This window comes from Etheostoma spectabile, chromosome 6 (assembly GCF_008692095.1).
Source record: "Etheostoma spectabile isolate EspeVRDwgs_2016 chromosome 6, UIUC_Espe_1.0, whole genome shotgun sequence".
NCBI classification, from domain to species: domain Eukaryota; kingdom Metazoa; phylum Chordata; class Actinopteri; order Perciformes; family Percidae; genus Etheostoma; species Etheostoma spectabile.
The window spans coordinates 12,031,886-12,053,269 of record NC_045738.1 but is presented as its reverse complement, the minus strand read 5'-3'; the positions used below and the strand labels follow the sequence as shown (position 1 = coordinate 12,053,269).

Genomic DNA, 21,384 nt, shown 5'->3' with positions numbered 1-21,384 from the left:
AGGCTCCAACAGCTTCGATGCCGCACGGACCGCTACAGAAAATCATTCCTACCACAAGCAATAACACTTTTTAACATGTCATCACTGGGTGCTAGATAAGACTTTTGGGCACCACACTACTGCACTAATGCAACCTGCACAATTTGGTTTATTTACATTTACATGTAGCATACATTTTAACATTTTAACATATTATTTAAGCAGTTGCACAGTATTGTTTCCCCATCCTGTACATATTCAAATATTTGTTTTTTTTTAATTTATTCACATTATTATTTCATGTATATTGTATGTATGTATATTTTTTCCTAGTATTTCATTTATATTTATATTCTGTGCTTTGTGACTGATTTTGCTGCTGCAACACCGAAATTTCCCATTTTTCTTGGGATCAATAAACATCTATCTATCTATCTATCTATCTACAAAGTAGAAGATCCAGTCCTTTTGTTGGGATCTTGTCCTGGTAATTATATTAGCAGCCACACTGTGTGCTGATCCCCACTGTAAAGATGCCCTCAGCACGACCAGTATTATTGGGGTTAATCTAAGAAGATTACGAGTATACATTACAACACCATTCGGGCCGAGCCCTATCATTGGCAAAAATGACCACCGTTAGGTATAGCAGCATCATCAGAGGATTACGAGACACTACTGTATGTGTTTGTGTGAGTGTGCAGTACGCAACAAGCCATGCCAGGTGATTGTGGTGTAGTTTAGAAGTGGTGCAATGGGGAAGGGGTAATCTGCTTGCTGCTCCCTCACTGCAAGGGACACCTAATCACTCAACTAAATCCCAACGGTTTGCTATCCTGGCTCCTAAATGGTGGAACAAGTTCCCCATTGATATGACATCAGGACAGCTGAAAGTCTACACATCTTCCACTGCAGACTAAAAACACATCTCTTCCGACTGCACCTTGGCTAAGAACATAATGGTTATAAAAAAATAAAATTACACTTACACGTGGCAGTTTGTAGTCTGGAAGATATTTGAAGATATGTACTTCTTCTATGTGATTCTTTCTGTTCCGAGTTTGTACCTTCATGGTTGAATGCACTTATTGTACGTCACTTTGGATAAAAGTGTCAGCTAAATGAAATGTAATGTAATGAAGGAAGAGCTTCACCACTGACTGACTAAGATCTGTCATGGTCTCGGTATGTTACACTCAGATCGTACTCCAGAGAAGTGACACTTCTGGCTCTAACCTAAAAGACAGGTCATTATGTTGGGTCGATCAAAACAAAACCTTTCATCTGGTACGATCTGAGGAATAGTTACCTGATCTTCGTGTGTGTGTGTGTGTGTGTGTGTGTGTGTGTGTGTGTGTGTGTGTGTGTGTGTGTGTGTGTGTGTGTGTGTGTGTGTGTGTGTGTACACGGCATCAGACACAGATCAATTTCAATGTCACTGCTGCCATCGAGAAGTGACCGGTTGTACATACAACCACATGTTTCGAAATGCACACTTTTTTCACAAGAAATACCTTTGCACAGCTGCCCACCCAGAGAACCACTGTCTCCTTCATATACTGTACACACTTGATATTCTTTAACAATAACATGCCATTCTGTGCCTCACTCTGAGTCACCTCTACAACAATGTAGCTCTGTAAACTCCCCATATTACATTACAATACACATTCATGCGCAAACACAAACAGCTGCTGAACAGTGCAGATCAATCCATGCACACCAACACACCCTACTGCATTCTCAACATGAATTTTGATACCCATTTGAAAAGTGTGTGCGTGCTTTGAGGCTGCTAGCTTCAATTGAAAATGTTTCTTCTCATCTCTTAAAATAAAAAGGCAATATTTTGAATGCATTCTAGTTTTTATTCATATTGTGCTTATGAGATAATCAAAATGTGTTTGGTTATGCAAATGCATGAATGCCTTTCTAAGTCACTGAGTGAGTGTGTTCAGGAAAGACTTGCAGAGATAGTAACTGTTGTGTTTTCCCCTCATGTGTAATGCAACACAGCCGGCAACTATTAACCTTCTAAGCAGGAATGTGGGAGGTCCAAGAATTCCAATAAAAAGCAGCAGTGTGTTCAAGTGTGTGTTCTGTGTATGTGTACTCTCACAATTGTTCATCTAAGTGTTACAATTATCCGTCAACAGTCCATTCCATCCAGACATGCAGACCCATCCCATTACCATTCCTGACCAATAACCAAGTCAACATGGGGTCATGTTGTCGTCACAGACATACAAACATGGCCTCAGGACACATTTAGTTCTGCTGCAGTGTTATCAGCGTAAAGAAGTGGATTTCAAATGGAGCTCTTTTGTGTCGAACCTCACAACTATGCAGCTGATCAAAAAGGTCTGAGAGGCCAATAATCTATATGACTCAATGGTCAGATCTGAGGTTAATGTGCGAGTCCTTGGGGCAGGGTGACAGAACCACCAGGACCGCCATGGGTAATGCAGTCTTGTTGCCTGTGGTCTCTCTGAACTCCCTGGTCAAGGGCGGCACAGGACTAATGGTGGGGAGGTCCATTAGTGTCGACTGGCTGAGCACATTGTTCCCTTTGGTCACATTCCTGGCTAAATACAGACATTTTCACAACTGAATGGCCCCCTCTACCAGAAGTCATTTGTCAACTTAGCGTCACAGACGACCATATCAAAATGTTATAAAGAACTGTTTTGACAAGGAAAAGTGGGCCATGATGCCTCTGTACTGGGAATACTCAGTCTGTCTGTTAGAAAATCAATCTCCATAATATTGAGCAAAAAAAATTCAATATTTTACTACAACTTTAAACACTACATTAAAATAAATATCCTAACAAGTGTTATCAGAGTGTACATTTTAAACTGCAAAATGCTGCATGATATATCAGCCCACAATTTTGTCAGCAAGTGTATTTGGACTTTAGCAGTATTCCCAACAGCTAATATGTTCACTTAACAACAGTAATCAAAGTTAATTCTTGGCACATAACTCAATTTGACAGATTTTTTTTTAAGAAAAAAAGATAACTAGTTTTGTTAAGGAACATCATCTGCTTCAGGCTTAAAAGCATATTGTCTGAGCCTGATCCCAGCAGGGCACCATAACCCAGGCTGTAAACTGTATTGGAATAATGGGAGGCAGTGGTTTTGCTGTGGTCAGCACTGCGAGGGAGTTTTCGCAGATAAGGCTAATCGCTGCGCTTATTATTACAGTGATTGTGTTTTGAGATTGAAAAGCATATGCTCGCAATCGCACACATAAACCCAGACAGGGAAAAGGTGAAATGTTCCCTCTGAGTTCCTTGCTCACAAGCTACCCTTTTGTCTCCTGCCCTGCCACATCATAAGGCAAACTGTGTGTGCAACTTTGTATCTAGGGTGTCCACATTCACCTCGCTTTTTCACACACCACAAACACTACACACACACAATCTTTGTGGGGACCCATCATTGACATTATGCATTCCGTAGCCCCTTACCCTAACCTTAATCATCACAACTAAATGCCTAACTTTAACCCTTACCCTCACCCTAACCATAACCTAATTCTAATCCTAAAACCAAGTCTTAACCCTCAAACAGCCCTTTAAAGTTGTGGGGTCCAGCATTTTGGCCCCACAAAGCTGTCCGAACCCCAAGTATACTGTGTTCCCGTTTTTTGGACCCCACTGATGTAGTTAAATGAAAACACACACACACACACACACACACACACACACACACACACACACACACACACACACACACACACACACACACACACACACACACACACACACACACACACACACACACACACACACACACACACACACACACCACACACACACAACACACACACACACACACACACACACACACACACACACACACACACACACACACACACACACACACACACACACACGTCAAAGCACCACCAAACTATGAGCTACTCTGCACCATTATGAGTACAATGAGAGGTCCCTGGCCCCACAAGTCCACACACAATCAGCCCCAAGGCTTGCCCACTCCCACCATTGTCCCATACTCCACACACATTCACACAATGGCCACTCCAGAGCCAGGGGTCCCACTATGCAATTCCATCACACAAAGACACACACCAGTCCTTATCCCGTCAGAGATAGTAAAGAATAATAGAGGTGGCAGAAGAAAAATTATGACCCTTGGGGAGGGATGGAAGAAAATGAGTAAAACACAAAGAAGTGCAAAGTGTGTGTGGCAGGAGTGTCAATGACAACTTATGGATGGAGAGACATACAGTAGGCAAGTTATTGTGTGTCCAAGTTATCACTAGAGCTTAATCAATCATTAGCACAGCCTTTGAGGTACACAGGAATGTCAACTGTGTAAGTGTAGACGAGATACTGCATACCCTGTCTGCTGACTAATGCAACCTGTAGCATACCTTGCCTCTAACCAATTCCCTAAACAACATCAAACACAAATAAAGATCAGGTAAACAGCAGTGATTAGATATAAATAAACTGGATACTTCCCAACACCATGAAACCAACACCGCTCTGTCAGCAACAACAGATGCAGCTATATTCCTGCCATTTCCTGCTTCATCATATCAATTCTCTATCTCAGCAGAAATCCGATCATCTATTCACACTAATGAAGTGACTGTGGAAAACAGGAGTTCAAGGGGAAGTGTTCGGTGATGGAGAGAAAGGAGGTAAGCTCTATAAAGAGGCAGCTTACCATATGGGACATAATCCTACACCACCAAACATCCCAGGAAGGGACCATTACATTCTTTATTCCAGGCACTGTTACACCCTTCTACATTCAAGAAATGTGTTCACTCTAAATGATGAGATCTACACAAGATGCTGTTTTAAGATCAGATTTGTTGTTAGGTAACGCCCTCAGACAGAGTGGCTATGTTTATCAAGAAGTGCTGAAAGGATAAATTAAGTTATTCAACAGAGAATTTATAAAATGTCATTTTGGTAACTGACAAATAACTTCATGAAACTTAAGCCTTCATAGGAGCAAGAAGTGGTTAGCTTTTCTACATTTTAGATAATTAGACTTGAAATTATTAGTAAATTAATCTATCTATAAATTAGTCAATAACTATTTTGATTCTTAATAACTGATGGAGCATTTAAGTCACTTTTCACGCAAAACAGGTTTGCTGGTTCCAGCTTCTTGAATGTGAAGATTTTCATTGTTTTACATTAACATATCCTGGATATATTTGGGGTTTAGACTGTCATCTTGTGGTCAAGGAAATCATTATAATTGTATAACTTTTAAATCTAGAACTTTTGGTTTCGAGACCTAATCCATTAATAAACAATAATAATCATCAATCAAAATAAAAGCAAGATGCTGCTCCCAACAAAGTTAAATGGTAAATAAGACTGGTTGGATGGCAGTGCACACTTCACACCAACCACACTACAGTAGGTCCAGTTATTATTCTCTCTCCATAGATGACACACACAATCAACCTACTACTCAAACACACATACACACACCATCCACATACATCAAAGCCATAATCAAAGCACAATTAATTTGTAGTCCCTTTCCAGAAGGGCTTAAGATATCTGCTGTCACACAAACATTGAGTTCCTTGTAATAAAGGGCTACTTGTGGTGGGATGTGGTGTGATGTCATGGCAGCCTCCCCAGGGCTGCTGCAAGAAGTGTGTGTGTGTGGGTGTGTGTAGGAATGTTGAGGGGCTGAAGCTGGGTGCAGCGGGAGTCAGGAGGGGACAGGGTGGGGGAAGGGAGGGGAATGTCCCAAGTGGAAAAGGGTCCCACACAGTTTGTCAGTCACACACAAGGCCCTGTGCCAAATGCTTATCAGTAACTACTTAGGAAGTCATCCTATTGTTCCCGCAGGGAAAAAAACGTTTTAAATATCTGAATTTTGTTTTACTAAGAGGGCCAAAGACAGTAAATGGTTGTTACTGTATATATTTTCACATTTTATCCCACTGGTCTAATTTATATGAATCAAAATCAAGAAGTTTTGTTACTAAAAGACAGGGTATTTTCAGGCAGTTTATTACAGACACTACAGAAATAATAAACTTGAATAGCTGGCACAAATTATAGTAGGCCCAGTTTCAATTCCTCCTTTCTAAAGAAAAATTGCCTTGGCTTCAAGAGAAGGGAGCGAGAACAAACTTATGCAAGCATTTCAGGAATTAGACTTTAAGACACACACACACACACACACACACGCACAGACCTCAGCTGACTACTGGAAAAACCCCTGCTCTCACTTCAATTTACTGCCAGGCCAAGGACCTGACAAATGTATGCTCAGTTACTGATTTGATATCAGCTTGCTGCGTGGCCTGGCTAGACCCCATCACCTCAACACCAGCACCAGGAGGAGATGAGTCTTAAAGTAACTTATCAACACGTCCACATCTCCCTTTTTCACTCAGTCAGTACAAAAACACACTCATGCAGTGCTTCTAGGGGCTTCAGTCCGTTATCTAAAAGGTGGTGGATGGTGAAATTAGGTTGTCAGGGTGACACAGAGGATGTCGCTGTAACAACTGTACAGGAGTTTAACCACTTCCTCTTTAACTGGAGTACAGTAGCTACTTAACCTGCACCAGATTTCAGTATCTTATCTAACTAGACCACGGACTATTGCACTGATCCCGAGAACAGCTAAAACCAATCAACAGGTTTTTTGATTGGAAGTGGATGTTGATAAGTAACTATCTGGCGTCTTTATTAATCAGTAATGCAGTGACTGTTAGCTCTGCCGACAGCAACCACGGCAAGTAAACAAGAAAGACAATGGTGGATAGAAATTCATAGCAGGAGTCACGCAAACTTACCATTATCCCCAGGTGTTTTCATTTTTCTGCTTTAGCTACTTAGCTAGACAGCAAACAGCAAAAGTTTGCTAAACAGGATGAATTCCACAAAGTTGCTTGTGTAAAGAAAAGCCAGTCTCTCGGCCTCTTCCTCCCCCTCTAGTTCCCAATCTGGAAAACTGGGTGAATATACGGCAAACTTTTGTAGCTGCAGCTGCTGCTTCAGCGAATCTATCTTCCCGAGCCACCGCGCTCTCTCGGTCCGTTTCAGCGGATCTCTGCCAACCGACCAACCCGAGCGAATGGCTTGCCTTTGAGCCGAGCCGAGCCGAGCGGTCCAGACCTCGCTGTTGGTCCTCGCTTCTCGTCCCGTAACTGGCAGCGTTCAAATCTGCTCAAGTTGCGGCGGAAAACGACTCAAGCCAGCCGTAGAGCCTCTCTCTCTTTTAATAAGTTTTTTCGCTAACTGTCCAGTGGCTGTTTACTCCGTCTCAACCGCATCTTCGTCGCTGTTTGACATCTCGCTTTGTTCTTTGACAGAAATGAACGTTAGAGAGGAACCTCTCTTTCTTTACAGACTTTTTGTAAGTCCTCCACTCTCTATTACTATTCAGTGCTACTCTCTCCTCCCCCCCGTGCGTCTCTCCGTCCTCGGGGTGTCGTGTTTCGCTCGCTCTCTTCTGAGCGCGGGGCCCGCCCACACTGACGGGAGAGAAGGGGGGGGGGGGCTAACGTGGCGAGTCACGCCCACTCACCACGAGCCGGGGCCTGGGCTGGCGTCACTGCAGCACGCGGCGTTGCCTTGGAGACCGCCACAGCGCGCTGCCGTGGTGACATCATATCCGAGTGCTACGATTCGAGAGAGGCGCGAGAGCGCTCGTCTCACGGTGTCCATTTACGTCAATCAGCGGTTATGGTTCTAATTAGGCCCTTTCATAGGAAGATAATTACACTTTTAAATGGGCACATTAAATATGAAAGCGTCAGTTAGTGATTAACACTGAAAACAGGAAATTTGAACAGGAATGGAGAACACACTCGGCCTACGTTCATTTATTCAGAAGAATAGGTCTAAGAACAAAAGTTCTGCATTCAGAATAAAATCCACCTCCACTGAAACATATGTTTTGTTTATTGTACTTGAATGTTTGACCTTCACTGTGCAGAATGAAGAATCATTTATGTGCAAACTTTGACTCTAGAAAGCTGTTCTAACACTCATCTGCTGATTTTGTGACATGGTCTAATATGTCACAAAATGTGTGGTCCAATAAAAGTGTTTTGGATTTAATTTAATGTTTTTTTTACACTAAACATAAAGGGGGTAACATACTATATATCTCAATAATGAAAATAATTTGTGGTCTCAGTCTGGACCAAAGTGGTGGACCCACTGATCAACAATGCGATCGCTAGACACACACTTCACCAGATGTCAGTTGGCAGTGGGACTGCCTCCAAACTTAAAGATTTTCAAAAATGTAACAACCATATTGAGCAGGCTTTTAATTGAATTAATGAACTAAACAAGAATGAACCTTTTTGGTCTTACTTTTAAGACTTCTGATGACATCCTGACTTATTTTTAGAAATCGTATCAAGTCAAAATCATGTACTGCACTTTCAGCCAAATTTGATTGTTTCAGTCAAAAGCATGCTTTGAAAGTTTTCACTTAAATTGGATTAGGCATTTTTCACAGTGTATTTTATTGGTTATTCATATGCATAACATATTTGCTGGTTGTTTAGCATTAGTTATAGTAATTCAGTAAAAGTCCAAGTTGAAAAAATCTGATGTGTAAAACTACACTATTTTCATTTTGGCACCCACAGTAGCAACCACTTTCACCATTATTTGAATTTTTACTGAAATATGTAGATCAAACCATAAGGCGGAAAAAAAAACCCAACAACTTGTGGTTAATTTGAATATGAACCTGCTTCCTGTTCTGTTGCCAGCTTCTCATGTGGGGCTAACTCCCTTTTCCTCTTTTTTTTAAGGTGCAGTCAACTGCACATGACCTTTAACTCACAATCCCAATCAGAGTGTGCATTAGCACATGCTTTGTTTTTGCATGCATGTCCATGTGCATGTCAAATGCTTCATCTGGTCAACTCTTTAACTTGATCAGGTGTTTAGCATGGCTCGTTTGATTCTGCAGAATGGTTTGAGGGAAGACCGGTTCAGTTGACAGGAAACAAGTCTGTCGAACACCCTGACCGTCTGCTCCCTCGTGTGCCACTAATACGAAGCTGTCACGTGTTAATGATAAGTACATATGAGTGGGTGAGGCGTTATACATGGGAGGTGAAGTGCATTTCCTCTTTAGCCTTCTTGTACAACTGCACCTGGTGCAGTGGATGGAGGATGGATGGATTTTTTTTCACAGCGCTGTGACATCAGCGATACACCCCACTGCCCTGCCTTGTCAACAGGATAAGACAGTGGTAGTAAAACTAAGTAAACAAAGTCCCCTGACAGCAGCAACGTCCCTGTAGTGTGATTTACAAACAGGATTTCTCCTCCCTTCGCTGGCCATTCTCTGACAGGCTCAGGAAACCCACTCTGCTCTGATTAGATTAGAAACTGGACCTAAAGAGAAATAAATTGGGATGTTGAACCTTCACATTCAGGAAACGGTAATACTGTCCTGTCTTCTTCAGAGCAGGAAACCACTGCACGGACCTGCGTGGCATTTTCTCACGCGGAGGTTGACAATAGGGCAATCAGCTGGGAACAAGAGAGTTGCACTATTCCCTTGTTTCTCTTTTTGTTGCTGTGACACGCATCCACCACCTATCTGTAATTTTACCATTTTCTGATATTTCTGCATTGAGGTGAAGAGCTCTTCAGCTTCCCCCTGGGCTCTTCACATGGAGAGAAAAGAAATCAAAGAGAGGACAAGAGGAAACGCTCCAGCGGGAGGAGGAGAAAAAAAAGACCTGACAAGAGGGATTTAGCAATTAAGTTCAGGGTGGACAAACAGCTTCTGCTCTTTTATATTTCTGTGTGTATTTACATGTGTGCGTGTCTGTGACTTGTTGTGTGACCATGCTCTATTGTAACTCAGTTGACACATTTGATGACATTTACAGACAAATCTTCAGCACAGTACATTCTGAACACCAATAAACACAGAGCTTCACTCAGCACCCTCCCTCTGTCCTCCTCCTCCTCCTCCTCCTCCACCTCCCTCACTCTGACTGTTTATCCACCTCTCCTGTTTTCTCTCCCCCATTCCCTCTTTACTTTGCTGCCACTCTGTCTGTTTGCTGTCCTGTCGTCTTTTACCACTCATCCATCCATACATCCGTCCGCCCTCCCTCACTCTCACACCTCTTCTATTTCTCCTCCCGCTCCATCCTCTCCATGCCTGCATCTCTTTCTCTCCCTAACACTCATCACTATTTGAGCTACAACCTCAAGGTTGATGGATGAGTTATATATGTGAAAGATAATGTAACGCAAATTCCCATTTGTAACAGATGGTGGACCTTTGTGATGTGCTTGCATTTAATAAGCTTACCAATTAATCAATCAATCAAAAAAAATCAAAAGAACTTTGTTTTTTCTTTTTTTCTTTCTCTTAATGCAGACACTGCCAAACGTTTAGTATCTTTTGGCAGTTTCGCTTATGCTATCAGTCTGAAATAAAACTTACACATGTTGAAAGCAGTATTTAGGGTTTCCTGGGGGGTTAGGGGTACCAAAGGGGGTTAGTGTTAGGGGGAGCAGAGGCCAGAGACCTTTTTTTGCATGGGATTTCCAATCTCTCTCTTTCACCCAGCATGCCCTGTCATCTTTCTACAATAAACTATTTATTACAGGTATGAAATGCCCCTTTTAAATATTCTTTGAAAAGTTGCATCTATTGAATGACCATGTTGTTGACCAGGTTTGATATTAGATCTTTGGCTCTGCAGAGTTGTAAAAAGCACATTTGCAGAACATGCACAGTGGGTTTTTCACATTTCATTTTTAAAATGTTCACATTTATTTAACCATCAAATTAGACCCAGCTAGATCTTGCCAAGTGAACTTGATGATGTGTTTGACAAACAGAGTGTAGCAAAGAAGAAGAGCCCTGTCCTATTGGTTTCACATCATCTGCAACTCCCTCAATCTCCCATCCCGCCCTTTTTTCATCCCCTCCGTGCTTTATGTGACTCTGTCCGTTCATAATCAGAGTGACAGACAGACGCTCCGCAGAGAAAGACAGAAAGAATGAAAGGGGAGAGCAGAGATTTTGTCACCAAAGTGTTTGTGTGTGCGTGTGTGTGTGTGAATGCTCACAGTTGGGTGGGTGTGGGTGTGAACATTCCAAATATATATTAATCCCACCCCCCAATTCTTTATCTCATGTGAGCTCAGGGATGTGTCATCCCTATCAAGAATTTATGACGATCTGAGATCAGTGCCAAACAAGCACAACTGATATTCAAACGGTGGACAGTGGCTCAAGAAGGTCAAAAACCCTACAGACTTTTTCAGCAACTGCATAGCATGCCATCTAGTCAGCAGTAATACACACACCGGTTTCTTCTGGTCTGTGCCTCTACAACACAGATGGCTCAAGTCAGTGTAATTACCGTGGACAATGGGTGTGGTAGCCCACAACCAGTGCCACCACAGGCAGTAGACAAACACACACACACACACACACACACACACACACACACACACACACACACAATGCATGTACATCCAGAAGCGATTTCAGCAACCAGTGGAAGCCAGGCAGGATTATAATCAGTGGACCAACAGAGGTGTAATATGTACATTTGATGATTCATGCCACTGGTGATGTGAACACATGCACACACATGTGCACACACTCTCCTTAACGCTCTTCTACTTTGGCTTTCTTTTTTTCATTTACCTATTATTTTTAAGTGCAACAATTATCTCTGACTTCCAGCAAGTGATCTTACACAATCAACTTTACATGGTATTGTATGAAATGGCAGCAAAGTTAAACACTTGTTCAGTTTTAATTCTTCATGAGGAGAACCTTGACTGAGGAGAAAAAGGTTTCACTTCTTGTGCAACAGTGAAAAGAGGGAAGATGGGTTGCTGGACTAAAAGGCGTTTAGGAGTGAGAGCCGACCGGATGAAAGAAAAAGCCGGCAGCTGAGGGGACAACAAGTGCAGTAGGGTGGCGGTTGATGCCTCCCCCCACACACATTCACCCTCCAACCTCACCCCTTCCAAACGGCAAGAGCAAAAAAAGGACAGGGAGAGGGAAAGAGGAAGAGAGAGCAAAGCTGTGGAGAACAAGGAATGGGAGAGAGAGAGAGGGAATAAGACAGTCAATGGGTTCTTTGTCATCAAAGAACTTGTTTATTTTCAAGCTTGCCAGTCCAACCGTCGCGAGACACATCACAGATATCACTCTCTCTGTCTGTCTGAATCACTTTTTTGCCCTCATCAACCCAAATAGGGTCATAAGTTGTCAAAGTTTGAACACGTTTAAGATAACAGTGATTCATCAGTCATTGTCAAACAATATTTTCTTCTCTTCTCCAAGAACAAGAATTTAAAAAAAACATCTAGGGTGTCCAACCGTCTATGTTGAGAGCCGAGGCCCCTGCACAGTTATCCTCTGTCCACATTCTCCCTCCCTCCCTCTCTTCCCCAGCTGGTATTCGCACATGAGTAATGGGATTACCACAGCAAGTGGTGAGGGTGGTGCAGGAGGGAAGGAAGGGGGTGGGGAGGGTGACGTTGGAGGACAAATGAGACAGAGGAAGAGGGGGATCAATGGGAAGGCTGAGATGGTACCAAGAGGTCCACCTTGAAGTAGAAGAAGGCAAATGTGGGAAATGGCTTGATGGTAACTATGACACACACATATATATGTATGTATACATATACACACAACACATATATAAACTTCAGACTTCTTCACATAGCTCAAAATTTGCGCAGACTGATTTCTCAGATTCAGGGCCACTTAAAGAAACCCATCATGACTTAGGCTACTATTTTCATCCGCGAGGCCCTAGACAGAAAAACCACACTCTCTTTCTGTTGAATTACCATGGCAATGAGGGAGCTATTCAAGAACAAAAAGCTCCTTTTGCGGTGAGTAAAGTATGGAAAAAGCAAGTAGCCAGTGCCTATATGAAAGCGGGATGGTGGGAGTTGGAAAGAGAGGGTAATGTGAGAGCGGGTGGAAGGCACAGAGAATGTGTGTTATATTAAACCAATGTCTGGCAGGGTGTCAAGCCTGTAATATATACAGAGAACGAGGGCAGAGGGTGGGGGGGGCAAAGGAAGGGAGATCAGTTAATTTAGCTTCGGGGACGTGACATTGATGGACTGGGGCAGTGTGGGAGGACTGAGGGGAGGCAAAGGAAGAATGTAACCTGTTCCGATGAGGAAGGGAGAGGAACGTGAGCGAGGCGGGGGGGGGTGTTGAGGAAGGTGTAAGTGTCAGGCTGGAGAGCAGAGAGAGGTATGCCTGGCTGTGTGACAGTAGCTATATTGAGCACAGCGTGTGTGTTGACACTGTCTCCTGTATCTCACTGAGGAACAAACTCTTCCTATTGGCACAGTACAAAGCTTCCTCTTCCCCTCTGTTACTCCTCTCTACCCCTCATTGACCAAAGTGCTTGCTCTCTTCCTCCAATCCATCCCCTCTGTTTTTCTACCTTATCTTTGATTAAAATATATTCCCAGTCTCACCATTACATCTGTCTTACTCACCTGTTTCCACTTATTACAGTTGCTTTGGATGCACATTTCTTTCTTCATTCTCTTTTTTCTGTCAGTCAAATTCAGTTATGTTTTATTTGCTTGAAAGAGAGGAAGCTATTGTTGCATGAGCAACAATTAAGCACTCAATAGAGGCCAGACCTTTGCCGATGAGGCCTAATATCCCATTGGCAGTACTTTTACTGCCAACATCTCTGTGACAAGAGGAGGGAATAGTAACAATAATAATAGTAAGTGCAGATCCAGTAACAGCCTAAGCTTCTCTCCCCTCTCTCTCTCATCCTCAATTAGTCATCCTCACACCAGGTCTGGGTCACTCTCCCCCTCCTCAGAATGGATCACCCAGAGGTGCTTGGCCTGCCAGCCACTAAATACCCTCCGCCCACCCAACCAATACCGCATGCTCATCACATACAGAGAACAGCCCTGAGCCCTGGACAGATGCCCCTGCAGCCACGTCACACCCAGAGGCTTGTTTCAAACACAAGTTCACATGTTTAACTGGGGGTGGGATGCAACAGCAGATGTCGTTCAGCGGTCCTTCATCTGTTCTACTTTGGGATATTTTGATTTGATTGATTTGAGTTGAAAAACAACATTTTAACCAGAACAAGTAGGCTAATACTGAACAGTGACACCAGCTTGTAAACTCAAATACGACCCCCTTTTTTTCCCCAAAGGACGATCTGGCAGAATCCGTCTGTTTGGCCGGTACCCTCAATACCCCCCCATCATCAGCTGGGCATGGAGACAGCAGGCCTGTAGGTGGTTCAGCTATGTGTCATACATTACATGCCAGTGCAGGGGAGGAGGACTGACACAGAGCATGTGTTACACTTGCTCAGTTTGATGTGCTCTGCTCTCACACAGGCACTGCTGTGGGTGGCATAGATATGTGTCATAATCACCATCATCCTTTGCTTTGTCGGATTTCTCCTCATAAGTGCGTGGCCCGTGGTTGTGTGTGTGTGTATGTGTGTGAGTGAGTGATTGTTGCATTTCTATACTGTAGATCCCTTTGTGGAGGTGCCACGCTGTGGGCTCATTCACAGTGTGGGAGCTGCTGTTATACAGTGGCACTGATTCATTTTTTCTGACCTGTGTGTGCCATTGTGTATCGTAGCAAAACTCAAAACTCAAGGTCACCTCACCATGTTTTTCCAGGGATTTCAACTGCATCTCATCACTGGATGGAGAGGACCATATATAGCTGTATTTGCTAGAGAAACCCCTGGAAAATATAGATTTCTTTGGTCAAACTACTGTTTTCAAAGTCAAAAACTTTTACAAGCATCCCTTGTAATTATTGTGGCCGTCTTATATATCATCCACATTGAAGAAGACAAAGAAAAAGAAGTCATACTTTGTTAAACCCTGAGAGGAAATTAAATTTTTCCACTTTGTTATAATACACATTACACAAACATGAAAATACACACCTGAAATACAAACACATGTGAACAGTTGTTTTAATTAAGTGGAAAAACCTCAAAGCAGGTCAGTTCATTGTCAGATATTCTGAGACTCACTTGACTGACTTTCTTTCTTTGTTTCTGGCTGTCTGGTAGTGGGTGGGGGCATATTAATTAACTCAGTGACCCAGGTATATGCCAGCAACCATGTTGGACTTTCAGATCTCCATAAAACTGAAGGTAGGGAGGAAAATGTACCAAATGAAAACGAATCTCTCCCAAAGCACACTAGTGTTCATTTCCGTGGAGTGTCAGCATCCTGCCTTCATTCAGATTTTGGGCTTTTTGTGGACAATGATAAGAGAACAGAGCAGCTGAAACATGGAGCATATATACAGTCCCACCCTAGGATATTTATGTGATTATGATTACACTATTGTTCTACATTTACCCTGAAGCACTAAATTGTAAACACTTCATTGGATTTGAATAGATGGCAGGAAGTCAAAGAATAGTAGCAGCATTAATTTAAAGTTCACCAGATCAAAAAGCTCTAGGCTTGCTTTAGATACGTTCTTCTTTCTTTTTACACACACACACACACGCACACGCACACGCACACGCACACGCACACGCACACGCACACGCACACGCACACGCACACACACACACCTTGAAGTGACTGAACAAAGACAATGGCAAGACAAGGCCAAATATATCTGTCATCTTTCAAGAAAGCTGTAGATGAATGGAAGAACATTGACCAATTATGTGTTTTTAAGGAGATTTCTGTTACAGAATTAGAAGCTGAGGTTATGTTGTATCTATTGCTAAAAAAGGACAAACAATGGACCAGTTCTTGAAGTTGAAGTTCTTCAAAAGCCTAAAAACAATGACAATGTCCTTGTTGTACCCACTCTAAAGCCATGTACATTTATTTGTGCTATACTCTTGAAGGTAAAGCTGCAGCGGCAGAGGATAAAAGCGCTTGCTGAAAACAATGTTTCTGGTTAAAGGTTTCTAACTTGTTATAACTAACAGTGATGTCACAGAGTGCTGGAGTTCACTGCTACATCACTGCAGCAAAGTGAGAAATTAAACCACCGGAGGGAAGCACATTTCAGGGGGTGTAAAATTACTCTTCAAAGTCTATCGGGTGCTTTCCAGTTGAACTGGGAAAACTGAATTTCTGACTTCCCAATCGGAAATGTCAACTAAAATTTCCCCAGAAGTTGGATTTGCGACTCAGGAACTCTCCATCCTTGACATCACAATCCAAAATGGCTGCTCTGAGTATCAGTAGTGAAAGCTGTGTGAAAATACTTTTTTTTAGCACATCTATCTCATGTGTCCCTTTAAATCAGTCATACACATGTTGCTCTCCATCTTCTAATTGTGAACATGTTGCTGGGTGTTTGTACATGCAAAACACTGAATGATGCTAATTATCTGGTGTTGCAAACAATAGCTTGCCTTGACCTGGTTTGGTCTCCCTAATGTGTTAAATGAAATTTTGTTTACCAACTTGTTACTGCACCGTTGTGACGAAAAAAGAGCTGAGCCAGAAGGCAAAGCTCTCTATCTACTGGTCAGTTTTTGTTCCTACCCTCACCCAAGGTCATGAAGGCTGGGTCATGACCGAAAGAACGAGATCCAGGATACAAGCGGCCGAAATGGGTTTCCTCAGGAGGGTGGCTCACGTCTCCCTTAAAGATAGGGTGAGAAGCTCAGACATCCGTGAGGAGCTCGGAGTAGAGCTGCTGCTCCTTTGCGTCAAAAGGAGCCAGTTGAGGTGGTTCGAGCATCTGGAAAGGATGCCTACTGGGCGCCTCCCTAGGGAGGTGTTCCAGGCACGTCCTGCTGGGAAGAGGCCCCAGGGAAGACCCAGGACTAGGGCCTGGGAACGCTTCGGGATCCCCCAGTTGGAGCTAGTTAATGTGGCTCGGGAAAGGGAAGTCTGGGGTCCTCTGCTGGAGCTGCTGCCCCTGCGACCCGACACCTGATGGGAGAACGAAGATGGATGGCTGGATGAACTTGTTACTGCCACGTTCGAGTGTGACGTCATTCCCAGTTCTGACCACCATCTTCCAAGGTAGGCCAAATGGAATGCAGCATCTCTCTCTCTGAATTCATATTTACTCCATGGAGATCGCATCCTGCTTTTAATTTAATGACACTGTATTGACTTTCACACACCAAATTTGAGAACCTCTTTTTTTACACGATTCTTATGAAACTGCAATTTAATGATAAAACAATGAACTAGTTAATTGATCAATTGTCATTAACAATTACTTTACTTTTTGGCATTTTGCTTCATGATTTGGTTCTAGGAAGCTGGAAATAAACCAGGAAGTTATGTGTCATATCACCACTAGGCCATCAGGACACATCAACAATATTTTAGACAATTTATTCATCATTTAAGTTAACTGACCAAAAGCGACAACCAATTACTGGTTCCAGCTTTCAAATGTGAAGATGTTTAACTTTTCTGTGTTTTATGTGATTGTAAATTGAATATGTTTGGATGTTTGACTGTTTATTGGACAAAATCAGCAATTAAAAGACATCAAGGTCTGGAAAGTTGTGGTGGATTTTTTCCATTTTTATGACATGTTAGGAAAGTAATCACACCTGATAAATAAGTGACAGTTTTGTTAGCTTGTAAGTTGACGTGACTTGGAAGAGGCACTCACAAATCTGGTGCCTGAAAATTACCAGCTGAAATATTAGAATTATTTGCATACTAAAATGAATTGTTGAAGTGAGAAGATTTTTTTCAGTGAAGTACATGCATAATTTTCTCAGTAAGTACTCTAACACATGCATACTCTTTCCATGTGTGGCTTTGGTAGAGGGCAGGAGGTCAACGGGTGAGGCAACAGTAGCTTATACTGACACACACACACACACACACACACACACACACACACATACACTGTTGCTTAGGGAGGGAAATCAGATATGTCTAGTGGCACTTCACCGCTGGCACTGCCTCTCACTGGCACCAACAACACACGCACACACACACACACACACACACACACGCACGCACTGGCAGTGTTCCTGGGTAAACTGACAGCTGGCGTTCTGTCTTCTCGTACCACTGACACAGTGAGGCCTTATTTGTAGCCAGCTCCACCTTTACTTGGGTTCCTCCAAAGCCAAAAGAATTGCTACTGTGTTAACTGACTCCTCACCTAACCAGATATGTTGCTCTCTAGTTACCCGCTTCATGCCATAGAGTGGTTTTACAGTCATGGAGAGTGACTTTCATTTCTAAGATGATGTCAAACATTTAGTGCTCTAACAATGACACACACAAAGTTATGATCCCCATCAGGCCCACAGAATTAGCTCCCTCCTATAATAACTCTCTGGAGATAGCATGACATTTTGACTCAGCAGTGTTACGTGGCGTAAACTATGTCTATTAGAAAAGTACGTGTGATGCTCTTGGTAGAGCATTATAAACCTGGTTTAATAAACTAAACCAACATTGAACAAAGTGCAGTCATGAAAAAAGTACAATGTGGTAAGTGAAGGTATAAATTGACTGTTTCCAAGGTCAAGAAGGATCCTTAAAGCTCAACAAGAGGAGAGTTTGCAAATAAAAACGTACACATGGTGGTTATTTTGGGTTGACTTATTTTGGATTGGTTTACTGGGCATTATTTAAATTTAAATATTAAATATGCAAATCTTTTAGGGTGTCTGGTCCAAACTTTTCAGGGTGAGGAGGGGGTGGTGTGCACATTGGGCTGATTTGGACTCATTACCTCAGAATTTATATTTCTGCACCTCAAAGTCTAACATAAGTAAATGTATATAAGTACTAACAGCTAAATGTTCTTGAAGTATCAAGAGTAAAAGTACTCAATATGCAGAACACTGTCGTCAGTGGGTGTTACATTAATGAATTATTAATACTGATGCATTAATATGTAGTTTTCATTTTGTTGTTGTAGTAAGATGATGTTAAACTACTTTTACTTATCTTGAATACTGTTGTTGTTAAATAAATGTAATGCAGCGAAAAGTACAATATTTTCCCTCTGAAATGTACTCGAGTAAATATACCTAGTTACATTCCACCATTGAGCATATATCACTATGAATGAGATATCTCCAAAATGGCTACACTTTGGGAAAGAAGAAATATTCCATATTGATGCGACAACACAGCAACACAGATCTACCCGAGTCACCTTGGTGATAGGATCACATGCTCACCATAGCCGTCCGTGACTCAGCCCGGAGGTGGGTGTCTGAAAGCTGTCACACTTACACACTCCAGCATCCTACCTCAATCATCCACCTACTGTGCCTCAGAGCGGGGGGGGGGGGGACAAGAGAGAGGGAGACAGACTGAAGAGGAGAGGCAGTCAACAAGAGAGGGAGACAGTGAGCCGGAGGAGGAGGAAGAAGAGGAGGAGGAGGAGGAAGAGGAGGAGGAGGAGGAGGAGGAGGAGTAGAATGCAACAACAAAACCATCAGACAGAAAAACAAACACTTCTGGAAGAGAAATGCAATGTTCTTTGTCAATTAGCAGATGTCCCCTGACTCATGAGATAAAATAAATGGAGGGACAGCTGAAGAGGATCTTACTCCTGTCCTTCCCCCACCAGCAAGTCTGTTGAGTGAGAACTTATCGGCAGGTTGCGGGGACTCAGGATGAGTCTTTGCAGCTCTCTTCTACATGAGTTGTGTCTAAAGTCAGTGGGTAATCATTGCAACTCCAAACCATACCATATTTTAGTAAAACAACCCAACAGTAATATAAAAAAGTCACACTCACTTTGGGTCAAAACAAGCCGTTGTCTCAGACTTTGATTGGTGACCTTATGGTTTTCCAGCCATCGGGAGTGGGTAAAGTGATTCCAGTGCTGAGTCGGTGCTGCATCACTGTTCCACTTTTGACCTGGTATTATTTAATGTGAAACTGGTTAGCTCAATCACTTCCATTATAGCTTTTGATTAGATGATGTTGAGTATGGATTAAAGAAGGGAGGTCCGCTAGTGCCATGGAAATATTTATAATACATTTCATGAATTGACATCTAATTGGAAAAGGATTTGTTTGAAAAAAAATAAATAAATAAGGAAAACATGGAAATGCTGGAGGGAATCTTTTAAATGCCTGATTAAAACCATGTATTTTTCATGAAATTTGTAAATTCAGTCATTCATTTCACTTTTAAAACTGTATTTTGAAATTTCATTGTTCATGTAGGCATTCATGAGTCTATGTTTAATGTTGTATTTATTGACTTATTTATTCATGGATTTAATATATTTACTTGTAAATTATTTTTATGTAATTCTTCTTTTAATTGGCTGTTTAAATAGCATTTGATGAAATACTTAATAATGTTGTCTAATTATCTATGCTTTAATTAGTTAATTTGTAAAAGATTTGACTTCTTCCTCTTTTTCTTTGTCCAATTAAATATCACTTAATGAACGCTTTATAACTTTGTCCTTGAAAAGTGAGGCGTTCCATAACTGAGAGGGTCACAGAGCAACAGAAATATCAAAGGATGGTGGTTGATATAGTATTTGAGGAAAGAAATCAAGTCTAACAGCTCCCTCCTCTGGTTGAAAAGTGGCACCACAAGATGAAGGTGCATTTCCTGTTTCGTAGATGAGGTTTCTCCAAACCAAATGAAACCTGTGGTTCAACATGAAGACTGATAAACATAATGGAGAAAAAACCCGACAAGAGGCAGGGGAGGGGATCATCTGTACAGTTTTTGTCTCCTGTTTTATTTGGATGAATGAAACACTTTCAGTTACAAAAATGACTTAAAATGAACAACACTGTACAATGAACAAGTAGAGTTATTTTTCTTCTTTTTTTTGGTTTTCAAGATAAATACACTAAAAGGCTAACTTGCTACAACAAGGGAGAAAAATGGGGAAGACAGAAAGGGAAATGGGGATAGGAAGGTAGGAAGGGTGGGGGGCTGCTCACAGGATAGAACACACAAAGGGAGGAGTGATGGCAATACACCCATACTTGCACGCGCTCACGCACGCACGCACACACACACATACACACACACACAGATAGGGGAATTACAAGCGGCCGAAATGTGGGAATTAAAGCTACATGTACTAGGAAGCTGGCAAACAGAATGTTACAGTTTACAGTACAGTTCATGTGTGAGTGGGTGGTTGTTGTCCAAAGAACAGGGGATCTTTTTAGTCGTTTTTGCAAATTGCTGCAGCGTACTGCACCCGTCCCACTTTTCAGCAACCCCCACCCAGTCAGGCACACACACGCTCAGTCACAGGTGGAAATGTAATAGACCTCTTTAACAGCTAACAACAAGAACCCACTTCCAGAGAAAACTCTTAAAATTTTCTTTGCCAATGTTTGACAGTTCACTCTTTCTCTCACACACACGTACACATGCGCGCACACAAACACACACACACACACACACACACACACACACACACACACACACA

The 21,384-nt window shown here is 42.3% G+C and overlaps 1 protein-coding gene and 1 long non-coding RNA gene across 2 annotated transcripts in view; one reads left to right on the top strand and one right to left on the bottom strand.

Annotated features, from left to right (window-relative positions):
- The window catches only part of LOC116691225 (ETS domain-containing transcription factor ERF), a 48,347-nt gene extending 40,878 nt beyond the window's left edge, over positions 1-7,469 (bottom strand). Inside the window, 1 exon segment of the mRNA XM_074783859.1 lies at positions 6,799-7,469. Within this exon segment, the coding sequence (XP_074639960.1) occupies positions 6,799-6,820 (22 nt within the window). The 5' untranslated portion in view covers positions 6,821-7,469.
- Positions 3,860-21,117, top strand: LOC116691335 (uncharacterized). Its single transcript, XR_004332463.1, has 4 exons — positions 3,860-3,882; positions 4,863-4,869; positions 16,962-16,967; positions 20,996-21,117. It is a non-coding gene; the product is annotated as an uncharacterized LOC116691335 (long non-coding RNA).
- The last annotated feature ends 267 nt before the right edge of the window (positions 21,118-21,384 follow it).